General features: G+C 32.6%; 1 protein-coding gene across 6 annotated transcripts in view; it reads right to left on the bottom strand.

Moving 5' to 3' along the window:
* The window catches only part of CNBD1 (cyclic nucleotide binding domain containing 1), a 511,584-nt gene that overhangs the window by 75,099 nt on the left and 415,778 nt on the right, over nt 1-20,707 (bottom strand). For all 6 annotated transcript variants that reach the window (XM_047842481.1, XM_047842482.1, XM_047842480.1 and 3 more), the window contains 2 exons: nt 14,232-14,341; nt 12,365-12,515 (listed from right to left, as the gene is read on the bottom strand). In XM_047842481.1, the coding sequence (XP_047698437.1) occupies nt 12,365-12,515; nt 14,232-14,341 (261 nt within the window). The remainder of the gene's footprint in view (nt 1-12,364; nt 12,516-14,231; nt 14,342-20,707) is intronic.

Below are 20,707 nucleotides of genomic sequence, written 5' to 3'. Positions count from 1 at the left end.
TACAGCATGTGACTCTTGATTTTTGGGTCATGAGTTCAAGTCCCACATTGGGCCTAGAGTTTACTTAAAGAAATGAATACTTATTATTATTATTTTTTTACAAAATTGAATATTAAAACAAAATGAAAAAAATTATGAGGATTTCAAAGGCTTCATAAAAATTTGGGACCAAGTCAGCTATTCAACTTTTTTCTTTTTGCCATTTAAATATTGTATACAGTTGTTTTTTCTAATTCCAAAGTGAAATAAATATCCTTCTCAATCCAAATACTGTCAACAGAAATTGACAGCCTGGTGTGTATATGCCATCCTTTTGTGTATACTCAGATAAATATTTGCATATGATTTCTATTTTTTTCTTTATATATACTTTATATATATATATATATATATATATATGTATATATATATATATATATATATCTCCTGAAATATATTTTGGAAATTATTTAATATAAACAGATAGAAATGTAACTAGAAAGACTAATTCATTATCCAAACCAAGAAAGACTATGCTATTAAAACTCAGTTTGGACACCAGTTTTAACTGAGACTGTCCTAGGAGAAACAGGGAGTATGGTCATACTAGATGTTTGGTCACACCAGTCGGTAGTTGCACAATGCTTTGTAATCCAGTTATTCTATAATTTAGTCACTACTTTACTAGCTGATGTCCATTGAGGTCACTTTGAGTTTCAGATCACTCCAAAAACAAACAAACAAACAAAAAAACAAACAAACAAACAAAATTGATGTAATAAATATTCATTTTCTGGTAGTTTTTTTTCCTGGAGGAGTGAATCCTAAAATTACATTGCTGGGTCAGGAGGTTTGTACTTTAAAAGAATCACATTAATAATGTCAGATGACATTCTAAAAAGCATTTCACACTCCCTCCAATGATATATGAGAGCACTCACTTCTCTACAAGGAAAATCTATAGTTACATGGACTGATTTCTCGGTCATTCCTGAATCTGATTAGTATATATCTTCTTGTAGTAACATCACATTCTTTTGCTTATAATATATTTAAAACTTTAACTATTTTTCTAGTTAGATATTCTCATGGAAATGTTGAAATGCTGAACATATTGTATTTAAATTATATGTACATTGTGGAAAAGATGACATTTTATAATTTAAATTTTGTCATCAAATCACAAATATGTCTTTATTTGTTTTATATTCTTTAATAATATTTTTATGAGTTATTTCATGTAGACCCTAGGTTTCTGTTATTGGATCACTCATTTTACTTTATACTTTTTCTTGTCATCAACAAGTAGTATCTAGTAGTCCCAACTAGATAATATTTTATTATAAAAAGCTATTAAATTTTGAGTTTATACTCTTGATATTTGACATCTTAATATTAAAATATTAACATTAATTATTAAATTACTTTGATCTTTTAGCTAGTAATTAAATGAACACTCTTGTTTATGTAAGTAATCATAATAAACAAAGAAATTTTGTTCATTTTTCTATATTTCATCCTAATATTTCATATTATTATCTTGGATCCGAATTCTGTGTCTACCCCTTACAAACTGTTGTAATTATGCAAGTGACTTAAGTTATATATACCCTAGTTTCCTCTTCTATAAAACGAGTTTAATAAACTTAACTAAAAGAATTTTCTCATTTTTGTGTTTGTTCAATTATGTACTGTGTATCTCTTCTCTCATTAGAATATGAACTGATGGGATTAGGGTTCTTTTCAGGTGTCATTACCTTAGCACCTGAAAGAGTGCCCTGGATAATGTAAGTGCTCAAAATTATTTGTTAACTGACTGGATGATGGATGCATGGATGAATGAATTTGGGCATCCTTTATGCAACCCTCATTTGTAAATATGTAAGTTGGCAAAAAATACCTTCCTCATTTCTCCTTGAATTATTCATTGTGACCAGGTGACAAGAAATTCCTCTGCCTGCAGAGTTATATGAACTCACCTTTTGAATTGGATGCTGTTCAGACTCTGTATAAGCACGTAGGCAGCATCTCAGTCACCAAAGATTTTGGCAAACAACCGAACTCTATTTTATTGACTTTGCTCCATTTTGATTTTTCAAGCACTTTGACAAGATCATTACCCATTTTTCCACATAAACTTTAAGCCCATTTCTTGACATTGTGTTGCCCAGATAAACTATGGAGTCCTAACTCTTTTTCTCTAATTATACATTCCTGATCCTCCATATAACTTCTCTGATTCACCAACTGAGTACATGCCTTCTCCCCATGCACTTTCTGACACAATTTGCTTTTAATTTCTAGGTAAAAATCCACATTCCCAAAGCACCTTAGTTCTAATCCCTATAAAGATAATTTGTATGAAAATTTGTTAATTTATCTTCAGACATTCTGTTATTTTTAATATCTTTCCATTTTTTCAACTCCAATAAAATACCAACACATAAGCATTGTTTTTAAGACTGAATAAACCTATTGGAAAGATATAGCACAACAGCGAAGCACAACAATAGAACATAAAAGACTCTCAGCAGCCAGTATATAAGTATATATTTTTTAAATATTTACTTATTTTTTGGAGAGAGCAAGAGAACATGCAAGAGGGGTGGAGGGGAAAAAAAGAGAGAGAGAAAGAATCCCAAGCAGGCTCTGTGCTGTCAGCACCATCTTATGAACTGTGAGATCATGACCTGAGCCAAAATCAAGAGTCAGATGCTTAACTGACTGAGCCACCTAGACATCCCTCAGAAGCCAGCATATATAATTAAACTATTAAATGTGTACAGAGAAAGTGCAATCCCTCTGCCAAGAGATCTATGTATCTCTTACTAGTAGAGATCCAGATAGATCCAAGGTCTTAAAATAGACATAGAATCATGAATGCACTTCCTAGAGGCAGATCAGGAAACTATTAAGGAAGGGATCCAGTATCACTATTGAATAGACCTTAAAATTTTTAAATCAAATTTAATTTCTAATAAATGGTAACTATAACCAATTTTGTGGGATTTTATATGAGAAAAGGCATTTAAAAAATAAAAGACAAAAATTTTGTCTTGCATGTTATAATGTATTTCATTATTTTCTTTGAGACTTTGAAATGGTTTCTAAGCCAAGATTTCAATCTAATAGCCTTAATTAAGTCACTATAATACAACATTCTAAGAAAAAAGACTGTAGAATACTTACACTGAATATAAAGACTTACTTATAATGAACTGTCTGCCTTTGGAAAAGATGGCCATTGTAAATTCTCTCAGTAGATTTACTGATAACCTTGTCTGCAAATATTTCTGGGTCATTTTCTATTAGGTATTGGTGGATCTGATATAGTCTAATGAGGCTTATTTTGATTTTTGATTTGTCTAACTTTTTTCTTTCTCTTCAAAATGTACTAAATTCGACTTAACTTCTTTCTGTGATAACTGCCACTACACAGTATATTCTATATCATTGGATATGTTCTGGAAATATATAAGTATCTTATAAGATGTTTTTAAAAGATTTTATCAGTGAATTTTAAAAGTATATTAATTTTTTAAAAGAACTGAGTTAATGTTTCTGCTATCTCTTGCCTATGTGATATTTTTATGACATTATCCAAAAATAATTTTAAAATTTATTCTAAAAGTTAGCCTATACCTTCTTTATGCACACATATATTCTTATTCCTAATTGTGTCTTGAAACTCTTTTTCAGTAGATTTCTAGATGTTAAGAATAAAAGAATAATCATGAAAAGGATATTCATTTAATGTCTTAATTTGGAAATTTTTACTTTTCTAAGAACTCCTCAGAAAATTTTGCATTTTTGCCAGTTGTATGACTCAAGGTAGCACTTGCTAGTTGCTATAACAAACAAACCAAAATCGTGGTTGCTTAATTCAACAAATGTTTATTTGACACTTGCACGAAGTCTAATACAGATGTTCCTGGCTGAGCTATTCTTCTAGGAAGTTCCATCCAAGAAAAGGATCCCAGAGTCCATGGTTCCCACCATCATGTGATTCTGCTATCTTGGAGCACTTCACTTTCAGACAGCGAGTGAGATCATGGGAGATTGTATCTTTCATGGCCAGGCTAAAATAATTTCCCTTTATTCTATTAGTCACAGCCAGTTGCATGGTTCCAACCTAACTGCAAGAGAGGCTGGGGAACTTAACCTTCCTTTGTGCTCAGAAAGAGAAAAAGGAGATTGCTAAACTTCTAGTCAGTCCTGCCATACAGGTATGCCAGTCTAGAACATGGTAGAGGAAAATAATATCAAAAGTGGGAACAAAAGTCCTCAATTATAGTTTCTTTTACTAAAATTATTGTTAATAAAATCTTGGTTCAAAAAAAAATCCTGGTTCAAGGATCAAATTTTAAAATGCAATATTTTTATCATTTGTGCATTGCTCTATAAATAGAAGTGATTTTATCAAGTTACGTACGTGATACAAGTAGTCAATATTTATCCATCAGTTAAGATGCAATATCATAAATTCTTTAGAAAAACACTATGCCACAATACAAGACAGATGAAGTGCAGAGGAAATAATTCATTTTAATTATCACATTTCAGTGGGTATATAACATACTAGATATAACTGCCATGTGCCTGTTGATGGGATACAATATTGTCTACATTCTGATTGTCTTTTCCATGAATTGTTTTATAAGGGATCAGGATTTTTTCAGTGATTAGATTTTCCAAATAATATCAATAACCAAAAGAACATAAAATATATACTATGAAAGTGTGGTTAGAATGATCAGATGCTGTAATATTGAATTAGTTAGATGCAAACTATTGTAGACTGTAACAATTAAGTAAGCATTTGCAATATAAATATTAAAAGTTATCAAAAAATGTAATGTAATTTTATACAATTACATAGGTATATACATAGATTTGGAGTCTACAGATATATTGAGGCATAGAATTTACAGAGAAACTTGATGTGATGTTTTATGTGAACTAATTCTAAAAACACGTTTAAGAAATACTGGGTTCTCATCAATCTTTGGAGTGAATTTCATATTTGATTAATTTGTATTGTCTGTTAAGCCAGCAAGGCACTCTGCATGGCATGGTAATTTCCTATTTGCCAAAAATTTATAATATTTTCCTTTTATTTAAAAATCACAAATTTGAAGTATACAAAACATTTTCTAAGTAAATATAACACATTAACTTTAACTTTGCAAGACCTGTCACTCAAATTCCCTGCTGAAAGTAAATTCAAGATTAAAGTTTCATATAGTTGCAAGATTAAAGAATCAAAACCTATGAAGGTTAAGGACTAAAATTGAACTAATTATTGTTATCAAAATGCTTCATGTCCAGGCAAGCAAGAGATGCATCATTAACTCTGCTTTTGATAAATGCCTTTAAACCAAAATTCTGCCTGGCTGAATGTCAGATTTTGTTATTTATAGTCAGGGTCAACTATATTTCAATATCACCTATATGGATAGTGGATTGACCTAAACCCATTGAGCTGATACTTTTATAATTCAATAGGTCAATTCAATAGGGTCAATAGAAGTGTTACTGGTCATTAATCATCATTAGAAAAGTCTAGTTTCCAATAACACTTGATTTTTTTCTTGAGAAAAAAATACCAGCCAATAGCTAAACCCATTAGTCAAAAGAAGTAAATTCTGTCTTTATTTATTATTGAAAGATGTTATCCATCTACTTCTAAATCACATACTTGATAGTTACATATTTTTAAAATTTATAACATATGTACTAAAAAAGAATCTGTAATAAGGTAAATATATAGTCATAACTAAAAATTGATTAAAGTAGCAGAAATGAAAATTAGGGAGGGAAGGAAAGAAATACTAATGTGAGTTTACTAGGTAAAAGAAGTTACCACAATTAATTAGTTACCAATTTCTGGGAATCTAAGAAAAGTGGAAAATATCATTGATTACATTGTTTACAAAAAAGAAGCATGCCATCCCACACATAAAGAAAACTTGTTCTGGAAATCTAAAAAAATATATATGTGAATTGATTAAACATATCGTTAAGAATTTTGCTGTAATTCACTCATGTGTGGAATTTAAGAAACAAAACAAATGAGCAAAGGGAGAAAAGAAAGAGGCAAACCAAGAAACAGACTCTTAACTATAGAGAACAAACTGATGGTTAGCAGAATGGAGGTGTGTGTGGGGGGATAGGTTAAATAGGGACAAAGGAGGGCACTTGTGATGAGCACCTGGTGTTGCACGGAAGTGTTGAATCACTATATTGTACACCTGAAAGTAATATTACACTGTATACTAACTAACTGGAATTTAAATAAAAACTTTAAAATTTTTGCCATATAAAAGTTTAGGGATTTTATTTTATTTTTAAACATTTTTTTTTGAGAGAGAGAGGGGGCACAAGTGAGCGAGGGGCAGAGCTAGAGAGAAACAGAGAGAGAGAAGTGGATCTCATCCGAAGCGGGGCATGCTTGTGTTCAGCCAAAGTGGGGCTTGTGCTCACCCAATGGGGGAGTCGAGCTCACCCTCTGCGGGACTCGAACTCATGAACCATGAGACCATAACCTGAGCTGAAGTCAGATGCTTAACACCCACGCACCCTAAAAGCCTAGGACTTTTAATGAGATAGATTATTGATATGTATGAGTATCAGAGAATGAAGTAGACCATTTATTTGTGGACACAATAGTATCACTTAACAAAGAACTATTTTTATTTAATTTTCAGTGCCATCCATGTTTATTAAATCATAGATTCTTTTTTCCCAAAATGATCTTCCAAAAAAACCCATCTTGGAGGCAATGTCAATAGTAACTACTAACCATAAAACTAACTCAGACTTTATGGAGATATTTGGAAATCAATAGGTTTGTGAAAAAATATTAAAAAGTATTGACTATCCATAAAGAATCTAGATGCTATGGGATAGAAAAAATAACAATGGCATGTTCCTTGACCTAAAGAAATTTATAATCCAATTAGCAGGATAAGAAATAAATAATGACTAAACTGGAAATTGTATATTACTAGTCCTAAAAAGGAATATAATACAATGCAATAAAAGATTTATATTCAGTAAGGCATTTATTGTGTATTTTAAATGACTGTCAATGTGTCAAAGGGTCACCATGACCTAAAGTCATCAGTTACAACTTTACAGAGGAGGAGGCCTCTGTTTTGTTGTCACTTACTGAGCATCTATTGTGAATGTTGTCTTTTGAACTCAAAGTTTATTAGGAAAAGCAGATGTGTATATATACAATAAAATACTGTAGTATGTGTAGCAAGAAGCATGTTTATAAGGAGAAATTTCCTGGAAACAGGTAAATTCTAATACTTGGAATTTAGAAGGATAAATAATGGTTTTCCAGCTTAAAAAAATAATGGTTTTCTAGCTGGTAAAGGAGAGAAAACTCATTTCAGAGAAATGCAATAGAATAGACAAAGGGCTTAGAAGCATAAAACAACATACCCTTTTACAGAAATTATACTTAGCTCAATATTGATGAGCAGTTAAGTAATAATAATGAACAGATAAGCGGCCTGGCAGAGCCCATATTGCAATGGATCTTAAGCCCTCTTAAGAACTTTCAACTTTCTATAGAGTTCAGAGCTTCTCAATCAGTGTTTAACAAAAGGCTTAAGGTCAGTGAGACATGGATGATCTCCTCAGTCCTGGTGCAGCTAAAAGGGATTGAGACGCAGGGAGTCTGATAAATCATAACTTAGATTGAGAGCAATGTAGTTTCCTCTATTTGCCCTAAATTTCTTTAAAATATCACAATTTTTATGTGTTCCATGATGAAGATATTAAGAAGAACTGTTATAGATGATGGGAGTCAATGAAAGGCTTTAAGTAGGGGAAAGACTAACAGATTTGCATTGTAGCAATTTAATTAGGGACTGTATGAATAATGGATTAGAAATAACAAAGCTAGAGACAGGGAGACTACTTAAGTGGCTACTGGAAAATCTAGGTAGAAGATAATTAAATTATGAACTAAGATATGGCAAGAAAATTTAAGGGGTAATTAAGAGGAAGAATTGATAGGATTTGGTAGTATTACAACTTTTCTCAACTCCAAGAGTGTACATGTCATACGTAGAATGCAATGAAATGGTGTGTTCCAATGTTCAAGACAATGACCCAGTGGCTGTGGGGATTTCTGCAGAGTATTAGAGGAAATATTTATTATTGACTTCTTCAGGAGGCAGGATTATGAAAAATTTAACATTTGCGGCCTCTTTCTGCCATGTCAATCATTCCTAGCCTGGAACAAAGAGAGACACTGAATTCTAACATTTCTTCTCCACCTCCCCTTGGGATCCAGTTTGTCTACCAAGAAGGGTGTTTCTTCCTGCTTCTCCCTAATTTCTACTGGGAAACCCTGCCCTATCGTCTGTGTGAGAAGATATCTGGTTGTCGAGAACTGCTAATGACTCTAGGTAATCCAGGTGAATTTTGGTGTTTAGGATTAGGACTCTAGTCTGCAGATACGAGAACTACATTCTCCAGTTTCTCTCAGCAATAAAGCTGCTATTTTGATCTCCCTTCTACTCTATTCTTTTGTGTTGTTATCATTTGCTTTAGAATTCAGGCAAATAAAAGGAATGTTACCTATTGGGATCTTTTATTTTTTTTTAATGTTTTTAATGTTTATCTTTATTTTTGAGACACAGAGAGACAGAGCATGAGTGGGATATAGACAGAGAGAGAGGGAGACACAGAATCTGAAGCAGGCTCCAGGCTCTGAGCTATCAGCACAGAGCCCCACACAGGGCTCAAACTTGTCAACTGAGAGATCATGACCTGAGCTGAAGTGGATGCTCAACCAACTGAGCCACCTAGGCGCGCCTGGGCTCTTTTAAATTTCAATATGGTTTTGAGGACAAAGGAAAATGGAACTCAATCAATCAAAATAAGACGCATTATTAGTTTCATGATATTTTCATGGGATAAACTAATTCACTAAGAAACAACTACTTTTAAATATCTGCAAGATATTCAAAATATGTGGCTGGTTTTATCATTAACAAAACAGTTCTTCAATATATTTATAACATGCTTAATGGAATAAAATGATATACTGTGAGACAATTATATGAAATATAATATTTTCACTCAAAGCTTTGTCCATGAAAACCCAAAATAAAACAAAAATTTTATTCAAATTAATTTTCATATTTGTTTTAACAACATTCGTAATGAGCAAAAAAAAAAGATTCGTAACAGAAAAAAATACTTTTAAGTGTCATACCTTATTTTTAACCTGGAAATGTATTTTTATATCAAAATTTTATCATACAGCAAAAACAAAAAACAAAGGAAAGGGAAACATATTTACTCTGGCAAATTGTGCAAAGGTTTTGGCTCTTCTGATTAACATTGTTATCAAGGAGACACCTGTTATAACTTGCCTCAGCAAGAAGGAGAAATACTGATGGACTGGGGAAATAGATATTTTTGATAGAATGTATTCATAGCTCCTGAAATGTCTAAAAGACCTATCTACAGTAAATAAAAAACTAGTTTCCCAGGCTTTTGATTAAGAGAATCATTATCAGAGATAAAGGTCTTTGGACATTCTTTCCCTTTAAAAACAAACTTTCAGAGAGTTTGTAGCAATGTCATCTTGGAATTGAAATTTTCCTTTTGGGAAAGACAATTTAAATCTATTGCTATCCTTTATTTTTTCAGTCATGAATAGTTGAATGAGATATAATTAAAAACAGTGTTAATTCATTTTTTATATGAAAAGCAATTCTTTTTCATTACAAAAGTAGTATACTTGTTTTGATGGTAGGATAAGAATTTCTGATATCAGTAAAATTAAAATAGTTGGTATTCATAATTTTAATCTAAATGACTTGAGGTATAAGTTCTGAATCTGGACAAAATATATTACCTTCATAAAAATAATCTGATAAACTATATTCCCAGTGGCATTATATAAAAAGAGCATATTTATATTTGCTTAAACTTAATAATATTTGTTTTCATTTTTATTTAGGTGTTCAAGGTAATGTCTGAGAAGCATGTACATAAACTGCAAAACAAATTATTTCCTATCTTCCAAAAGTCAACAACCTAAATGAACAAAGAAATCACTCTTCAAGTATTTTTAAATATTTCAAAACTAATTATTGCATGGCTTCTTTTATGATTATATACAGATAGTTATATATATAATTCTCCAGATAAAGTATTTAACATTTATGTAATCTCTCATGTTTCTTAAATTCTGTTTTACCTATCCCCAGGTAGGTATGGTGAATGCATTGTTCCCTTTAGGTATTTACTAAATATCGTTGGTCAACTGGATCATTTAAGCAATGTTGGCCCTTTAATATGATTTATGCGGGAACAAATAGAGAGGGTGACTTGTATACTTGAGAAAAGATATGAACTCTAATTTGGTTTTCCAGTAATACATTTACAATTCTAAAAAGAAATAGTATGTTTAAAAATATTTGATATTATTAGAAAGCATAGGCAGTGTAATCTACATATGACTGAGGATTCTGTCAGAGCACATTGGTTTTATTTACTTTTTAATGGACCACCTCAAATATAAACAATTATTCCTAAATACAATGTAATACACCAAATAATAACAATACCATCCTGATTACAAGCCGACATATTCTGGGTTTTGCTCATGTTTATTATTCTACTTTAATGCTTCCATTTCTCATCAACGTGATATTTTTTAAAGCACATTTTACTTTCTCTTAAATTCTTCCCTACGCTATTTTACAGAGATGGATTCATATATCAGATGATAAGGAGTGAAACAGATGGAAAAAGAATGAAGTAATATGAAAATGCAAAAATAGGGGCGCCTGGGTGTCTCAGTCCACTAAGTGTCCCACTTCAGCTCAGGTCATGATCTCAGGTTTCATGAGTTTGAGCCCAGCGTCCGCCTCTGTGCTGTCATGACACCATAGAGCCTGGAGACTGCTTCACATTCTGTGTCTCCCTCTCTCTGTGCCCCTACCCCACTAGCACTCTGTCTCTCTAAAATCCATGTAAGCGTGGACCCACACCATTCAAACCTGTGTTGCTAAAAGGCCAACTGTAAAATGTTTTATTTTCCTATAAGTCATGACAAAACAAGCAAAATATAGTCCGTAAGAACATTTCTGTCTAGGAAATGTTTAATTAGGCACACAACATGTCAGCAGTTTTATAACATCAGTCCTAAATGAACAAAACATAGAAGGGAATTTTAAGTATGGACAGCACACATCAAAAATGCAACTAAAGCTTATACTAAGCCATCTATTTTAATTTTAGATTGCCAGGCAGCAAAGAAGATTCTAATACATGCTTGAAAGCAGTAATTTCATGTGTGAAATGTTGATTTACATAAATGCGTCCACAGTGTATTTGCCTTACACCAGTTAACATTATTAGTATAGGAAAAGAAAAACCTAGCCTATAACAAGTGAGAATATTGTAATTTTAATTGGTGGTTAGTATTTATTTTTAAGTGATATTTACCTTGAGGAGGGTTTCTATTTGAATGTCACAGAAACAAAGAAAATTAGTCAATGCTATTTCAAATTTATAACTTTTAGGAACAGATATAACGGTTTGAAGTTAAGCAAAATTACAGTTAAGCAAGTAGAGAGTAAATATTCCCTAAAAAACATTTTAAAAAAACCCTTGAAATTCAAGACAAAGGGATTCAGTCAATCATACATGGATAATCATGAAAGTGTTTCTAATTGACAATGTTTATTAAAGCAAATTTCTCACCCATGTTAATTTCTATGATTTTTTCCTTTTTTATCTTTTATCTGATGTTTGATATTCTTAGTTTTATTATACAAAAATTTTTACCTTTCTTTAATATCTTATTATGTCACTACTTATTGACACCTATTCATTTATCCTTCATAGTCAAGTGCATATACTACTTGAGTATGATGTTTGAAGGACCAAATACAGGTGGCTGCATGAATATTAAAAGATTATTCTTTTAATATTTTCATAATGCTAGAATTTCAGATAAAGGTTCAAACACCACAAGTCATGATCTTCATATACACTTGATCTAGGTTGTACACTGGAAGACAGTATACCTTGACCTGAACCAGAAACATAGAAGCAATATTTGTAGAGATGACAAACCAAAAGATACTTCATAAAGGAAAGGAATGTTGCCATTAATGGTAATTTGGGAATTAGCAGAAAAAACTGTTAATACATTCTAAAAGTGGCACAATCAAATCAGACAGACTATGAGGTGTTAAAGGAGGCTATTTACAGGTATACTGCTTATGTAAATAAAATATATACACACATACTTACTTGAGTGTCCTAATATTTCTGTGAAATATATCCATGATTGTCAAAAACTCATCAAATAAAATGGTATAAAAGACATGTATGTACTTACCAAATAGGTCCTTATCTTCAATGATTGCCATCTCAACCTCTTTTCCAGTAACTATTGTGCATGTGAAAGGAACTTGAAGAAGAACACTAATCTCACCAAAGGATTCCTTCTCATTAAGTTTGCCCATACAAACAAGTTTTTGATTTTTTTTCTGTAAAAGATATAGGTAATAGATGTTCAATGAAACCAATTTCACACAATGATAAATACTGTTATCATCAGAAATTCACTGTTCATAAAACACTTTGGTATATGGTATTTAAAATGCAATTTCATTCAAATCAGAGAAAACAGTTATTTACACATGTAGTTAAACTATATAGAACAGTAGTTAATTGATAGACAACTTCACCATATCTAAGGTAATTGAAAGTACTGTCACTTAGTGATCTATGAATTAATTTTTTAAGTTTGTTTTTAGAAAGAGAGCACAAGTTGGGGGATAAAGGCAAAGGGAGAGAGAAAGAGAGTTTATTTGATATAGGGGTGGATCCCACAACCCTGGGATCATGAATCCAACCAAAATCAAGAGTTGGAAGCTCAACCAACTGAGCCACTCAGGTGCCCCTAATTTTTTAATCCACCAAGATGTCTAGGAAACATTGAGCTCATTCCCTTTTTCAAGGTCCTAGGATAGCATTTTGTAAATAGAGCTTAGCTTTGAATGTTTTGTGAACTACCATTTGTTAGCTCAGCCCCAGCTGCATGGGTGGACTAACAGAGAATAAAAAAATAAGCACAGATGCCAGGACCAGAATTGATAGAATTAATAGCTGAGATGGAATTCCATGCAGACTTTCTTATTTAAATAAGAAAGAAACATGGAAAGAGAGTTTGATCCAGGGAACTAGCAATTTAGGCCCAAATTAGAAACAGTGGAAGAGGGCCTACAGGTTTTCAGTATGCATATCTCTGGAGAAAAAGTTGAAAGTCCAAATTATCTTTTCAGAGAGACCTCAACACCATGGAAACAGGGATGAGTTGATGAGTAGCAAGTTTAAAAAAAAAAAAAGAATGTAGCTCTCAGAGTATGACATGACAGGGACTCAGAAGAGGTGAAAGATTTTAATAAGTATCCTGGGGTTAAAAGCAATATCTCACTTGAAGAACTGCCATTTATATAAATGGCAAATCCTCACACTAAATATAACTAATATAGCAAAATTCAACTAAGTTTACATATTAAATTGAACTCCATTGAAGACTACCTGACCAACCAAAAAAAAAAGATTAGTTCTAACTTTTATCACTCTGCATTAGTGTTTTGCCTGTTCTAGAACTTCATAAAACTGGAATTATGCAGCCTGCAGTCTTTTGGGTTTGATGTTTTTGCCCAACCTAATGCTTTGAGATTCATCCATATTCTTGTATGCATCATTAGCTTTCTTTATTGAGGTGTAGCATTCCATTGTATGAATATATCACAATGTTTCTATCCATTCAACTGTTAGTGGACATTTAGATTACTTATAGTTTTTGGCTTATGAAGACTTTGTGAGTCTTTTTGTAGATGTATATTTTTATTTCTCTTGAGTAAATATCTAGAGTGGAATTTCTGGGTCATTTGTTAAGTGTATTTTAGCCAATCTGATATGCTTGAAGTGATACCTTGTTGTGGTTTTAATTTACATTTTTCTGAGGAATAAAGATGTTAAGCATCTCTTAATGTGCTTCTAGTCATTCCTATGTCTTACAACTCAATTTACAATGTATCTTACATTCCTGTATCTTACAATTCAGTGAAAAGAAACAATAAAAAATAGTAAAAAAATGAACAGAAATTCCACAAGACAAACTAACAACAACTATGCAATAATTAGGTTGTATTAAATTATCATTAAAGAGAATAAATAAGTTTAAAACTTACCACTTTTTTTGGTTGTAGTTTCATAAGTCCTACAATATTTCTATAAATATTACAATATCCAGAATTAATATAAGCCACAAAAGAAATTATCTTCCCACTCTCCACTATCACTGAAAATAAAAGAGACAATTCATTATTTTACACTCTTCTCTATAAAAAATTATTTTAGATATGACAATAAAAGATGACATTTAATTCAGTAACTATTAGTGGAAAATTTCTTAATGGATGGCAGTTTATAGGTAGTACTCAGAAAATGACAAATTTACATCTTTTACTTCTATCTGTAACCTAATACATAAGTAAATATTGACAAAACTTTGGCAGTAAAGGCAACAGTATGCTAGTAAACTATCAGGGGAGGAGACGGAAGTGTGGGACAAGTCCCAATTTTTAGCATTTACTGATTGTTATTGTGTTAATATTCCTACCATGGCTAATTTTAAATTGCTAGTGGCTTAACAACCAGCTCACAAAATCCCTGTACATTTAACTGTTGCCTCCCTGGAGCCTATGCCTTGATCCAGGCCAGGCATTCTACTAAATATAGCAGTGTTTAAAAGCAGTGGCTTTGAGGCCAAAATGGTTTGGTTTAAAACTCTACTTTGCCACTTCTTTTTTTTTTTTTTTTTTGTGTGTGTGTGTGTGTGTGTGTTTATTTATTTTTTGAGAGAGACAGAAACAGAGCGTGAGTGGGGGAGAAACAGAGAGAGACAAAGGCACAAAGTCCGAAGCAGGCTCCAGGCTCTGAGCTGTCATGATAGCACAGAGCCAGATGCGGGGCTCAAACTCACAGATCCTGAGATTATGACCTGAGCCCAAGTTGGACGCTGAACCAACTGAGCCACCCAGGTGCCCTTGCCACTTCTTAAGCGACCTTAGATAAATTATAGAACTTTTCTAAGCTTTAAGTTTTTCATCTTTAAGATAGAAAAATTGGGAGTTGCTGTTCTATACTAGACACATGGTAATTAAGTGTATATAAAGTACTTAACCCTAAGTTTTGGCATATAGTATTGCATAACAAATCATTTAATTATTATTATAATCACTATTTTCTCAAATTTGTGAAGCCACTCTAAGGCCAAGATATACTTGAAGGTGAACTGGATAATACCTTTACAAATATCAATGGGTTCCAAAGCAATATAAATTAAAAGACATCTGACCTAAGTAACATTAAGTTATCAATAAAATGTAATTTAAATAATAAAATAAACTGGATTTATATGTATTAAAGTTACTATTTCAAATTGACTTTCAGATTTGTTGATTTTAAAACATATCAATATTTTTTTCTGAAAATCCCAAACAAAAGTGATAACATAAATATAAAGATATATGTGTATCTTTCTTGTGATTTTATAAAGTAGACAATTAAAAAGTATTTTCAATTACTCAAAAGCATTCATTTCATAGTGTAAATAAGTATATATCAGCACAAGGAAAAATATTGGTGTTATTGAAAACTAGCTAGAGAATAGCATAGCTCTTTAAAAATTATGGTTAAAAAAGAACAAGGTGACAATTGGTAAACATAATTTACCATAAGCAAAAAAAATGAATGCCAGTTTGCAATGGAAAATACTTTACTATAAATCAAGTAGCGTTTCAATTATTTTGCTGACATGTTTATGAGAATATGTTATCTCCTTTTACTCATATAATATTCAGAGCTCAAAATTTATAATTAAAAAATTAAAAGGTTATTCTACTGTCACCAATCATTTATTTTGCTTAAATAAAAATTTATGGTAACACTTCTGCTGTCTTATATTGTGTTTCTTACAGTCAAACATTGATATTATAAATTTATCTTAAGATATAAAAGTAAAGTATGTTTGTAGAATTATTTGTAAATTGCATAGACAAGAAGAAATTTTCTCATAGATTCTATTCTGAAAAGCAAAGAGTACTTTTTACCAAAATGCTATATGATAATAGAGGAAAGGTTATATGCTACTAGAGCCTATCACATAACTGTTTTACTTCTTTTAGTCAATCAGTAGGATATAAAGGGAGGCATGGAGGGCGCCTGGGTGGCTAAGGTTGGCCAAGGGCGCCTGGGTGGCCTTGGTTAAGCATCTGACTTTGGCTCAGGAATGGAATCGTGGCCACAGAGAGCACTATGGAATCCATTTAGGACTGACTTATTTTGTCTTGAGTACAGTTGTCATTTTCCAAAGTGATTTTACCACCCTGTTCAGTTACATCTTTGGATTGTAAATGGATCAAGGAATTCAGTATTGCAAATCGAGGGATTAATGACCCTGTTACTATGTTTGTTTGTTTTTTTCATTTTCTTTGTGTTGACTTTTTAAAAATATATGAAAAATCTAGCTTGTTTTATTGGCTTTTGGTAAGGTACTGTTTTTTTTTTTTTACTATCTTGTCCAGTACTTGAAAGAAGGAACTATTTATAATTCCCACTGTATATTTATAGTAAGAACATATTGTATTCTAAAAATATTTTAAATTAAAAGTTCTTAACCATCCTCAGTTTATATAAAACAAAATGACACTAAAATTAAAATAAAATTTTGAGAGAGAGAAAGAGAGAGAGAGACAGGCATGAGCAGGGGAGGGGCAAAGAGAGAGGAAGACACAGAATCTGAAGCAGGCTCCAGGCTCTGAGCTGTCAGCACAGAGCCTGATGCGGTGGTTCAAACTCTTCAACCTTGACATCATGACCTGAGCTGAGGTTGGACGCTTAACCAACTGAGCCACTCAGGCACCCCCAAAACGACACCAAAAATTTTAATCTAGAAAAAATATCTGGAGCCTGTTTATATTCTATGTCTCCCTCTCTCTCTGCCCCTTCACCCCCTCTCTGTCTGTCTCTCACTCTCAAAAATACATAAACCTAAAAAGAAAAGAAAATTTAAGAAAATAAAAATAAAGGGAGGCATGGAGCCTCCTGGCAATTGTTATAAGAAAAGGATAAAGTTAAACAGACACTAAAGAAGCCCATTATTTTAAACTTCCAGAGCTGCACTACTGCAAATCTTTTCTTGAGTCAAGCCCTGTATAGATCATAGAGAAGCATATATAATATCAAAGAAGATAAAGACCATGGAAATTGTTCATCGTTGAAGGCAAGGCAACAATGGAAAAGCTGAACCACTACAGCAAAATCTATGAGGCAGTCTCATTCCATAGAGGGGGATATTTGCTACCTGCGTAATGTGTATGGCCTTTATAATAATCATAGCAAATGTTTATCTTAATGAAGACAATCTAGAAAAAACATTTTCATCTAGGTAAGAGTCTGAATTTAATAACATTACAAAAATTTGTATCACCACTTAAGTAAGAAATTTTAAATGCAACTATTTTGACTAGAAAAAGAATCATGCAAATTACCTGTAAAGACTTAACTATCCCTCCCCACCCCCATTAGGTTTCCTAATTTTACTTATTTGGCCTTGGATCCTGCTTCCCATTTCAAAGAACTTATGTCAGTGAGGTCAAGATTAATGTTCTTATCTCTATACCCTTTCCTCTTGGGTTACATAGAAAATGACAAACAACATAGAAATATCCAGGGGCACCTGGGTGACTCAGTCGGTTAAGTGTCTGACTTTGGCTTAGGTCATGATCTCACGATTCTGAGTTTGAGCCCCACGTTGGGCTCTGTGCTGACAGCTCCGAGCCTGGAGCCTGCTTTGGATTCTGTGTCTCCCTCTCTCTCTGTCCTTCCCCCACTCACACTGTCTCTCTCTGTCTCCCAAAAAAGGAATAAATGTTAAAAAATTTTAAAAAAAGAAAAAAGAAATATCCAAAGGATTATAACACAATATTAAGTGAAAAGATCTAGTCATGAATTACATAGACGAAATTTTATTATTATATAAAGGTTATATTCATTGATGTTCAGGAATTAAAGTTGATTTCTATTTAAAAATTATATTTTGAAGCTCCTCATCAAAAACTCAGGCACATATTCTAAAACTGGAAATCACTAGACCATTATGAAAAATAAAATTTGATATTACTTAAGGTAAATAAGATAGAAAAAAAAGCAGAAGGATTCACAGAAACTAAGTATTAGGCATTGTTCTTTTTATTTCTGTTGTTTATTACATGCTAGGGACTAGTTATAAGTCCAATAAAACTATTTTTCTCCAATTGTCACATCAGAAGTCATGAGAAGAATAATTCCTTCCTGGCTATTGGTATTTTTTTCTGAACAGCATTTCATTTCAAAACTAACACTGTTCTGTGCAGTTATTGTTTCATAGTTCATTGATCTCTCTCCTTATTTTATTATTTTTCAAATTTTATTTGGGCTTGCTTTCTTTTTCCTAAACCTTTGGTGTCAAATGCCTAGATCATTCACTTTTCTTTTTTCTTGATTTCTGATGGATTCAACATCACACATTTTTTTATCTACTGATTTAACTATGTTTCACATATTTTAAAGTAAAGTGATTTTGTTATTATATGGTTGACAGTTTTTCTTAATAGCCTTTAATCAGTGGAGTACAATAAGATATAACTTTCCAAACAATTAGGACTGTACTTTTGCTGTCCTTTTAAAAACAATTCTAAGGTTTGTTTATCTTGCCCTTGACTCTATGTGAACACTATGTATAATGTATTTTTGTAAATATTTCTTACTTCTTATATGCGGCAGGGGGCACAGCTCTTGGATATGGAATTTTACATATATCTAATGGCGTGAATTCTTTATTTGTAACGTTCAGTTTCTAGTTGTCCCTAATTTTAATCTATTCGGTCTACCAGTTCCTGAGAAGACTGTATATAAAGAGTTAACTTCAATGATTATGGCACTTGTTTCCTGCTATAAACATATCAGTTATTTCTTTATATACTTTGAGGCTTTTTGATGTATTCATGTTCCTAAAGGTCACACTTCTCACTCTCATTCTTACTAATATATTATGCCTTATTTACCACAATATTTTCATTGAATTCTATCTCGTATGTTAAGATTTTCCCATCAGCTTAGCACACATAGTTTAAAATAAATGCTTCATGTCATTTAAATTATTCTGTGGTATGATTTCCTTTTTAAATTACTTCTTCTTTTATACTTTCAATATTTTCTAAGGAACTTTCCACTTCATTATGTGTAGATAAACATTATTTTTAAGACCCCATGATGTAGAGGTACCATAATTTAGAGAAATGCAATAATTTTTTTCTAAATTTAAGCTTTTAAATGGTTCCAAGTTTTTCTAGTTAAAAATATGCTACAATAAATTTCCTTTATGAACATTTACAGGTAGGTGAAAAATTTTCTATAAATTAAAATTTTTAGCTAACAAACACATGAAAAGATGCTCAACATCAGTCATCATCAGGGAGATATAAATTAAAACCACAATAAGATATCACCTCACATCAGTCATACAGGCTAAAATTAATGACACAGGAAACAACAAGTGTTGGTGAGGATGTGGAGAAAGGGGAACCCTCTCACACTGCTGGTAGGAATGCAAACTGTTGTAGCCACTCTGGAAAACAATATGGAGGTTACTTAAAAAGTTAAAAATAGAACTACCCTACAACCCAGCAATTGTGCTAATCAGTATTTATTTACCCAAAGGATACAAAAATATGGATTCAGGGGTGCCTGGTTGGCTCAGTCGGTTGAGCATCCGACTTTGGCTCAGGTCATTATCTCTCGGTTCGTGAGTTCGAGCCCCATGTTGGGCTCTGTGATGACAGCTCAGAGCCTGGAGCCTGCTTCAGATTCTGTGTCCCCCTCTCTCTCCGCCTCACCCCTGCTTGTGCTCTGTCTCTGTCTTTCAAAAATGAATAAGCATTAAAAAAAATTTCAAAAATATGGATTCAAAGGGGCACATGCACCCTGATGTTTATAGCAGCCTTATCAACAATAGCCAAATTATAGGAAAAGCCCAAATGTCCATCTACTGATGAATGGATAAGGAAGTTATCTATATGATAGACTACTACCCAGCAATAAAAAAGAATGAAATCTTGCCACGTGCAATGTTGTGGATGGACGTAGAGTGTGTTATGCTAAGTGAAATGTCAGCCAGAGAGATTAAAAATACCATATGATTTCACTCATACATGGAGTTTAAGAAACAAAACAGATGAACATTGGGGGGGGGGAAGAGAGAGAGGCAGAGAGGAGCCAAGATGACAGAACAGCATGGAAGTTTTTTGTGGGTCTCGCGTCCATGAAATACAGCCAGACCAACACTAAACCATCTTACAAACCTAGAAAACTGAATGGAGGATTAACACAATAATCTGCACAACCTGAACCACAGAATTCAGCAGGTACATGGCGTGGAGAGGTGAACTTGGGGAGAGAGAAGCCGGTGGTGGGCAAGGAGCTGCTTTTGCAGGCAGAGAGAAGACGGAGACTGGGGGGTGGGGGTAGAATATGGAAAAAGCACCCCTCCCCAAACATAGCTGGAGAGAAAGTGAAAAATTGGAAACAGCCACAGGGACTAAACTAAAAAGGGAGGAAGGAGAAA

This window comes from Prionailurus viverrinus, chromosome F2, assembly GCF_022837055.1.
Source record: "Prionailurus viverrinus isolate Anna chromosome F2, UM_Priviv_1.0, whole genome shotgun sequence".
In the NCBI taxonomy this organism is placed as follows: Eukaryota; Metazoa; Chordata; class Mammalia; order Carnivora; family Felidae; genus Prionailurus; species Prionailurus viverrinus.
This window is presented reverse-complemented; position numbering and strand designations above follow the sequence as displayed.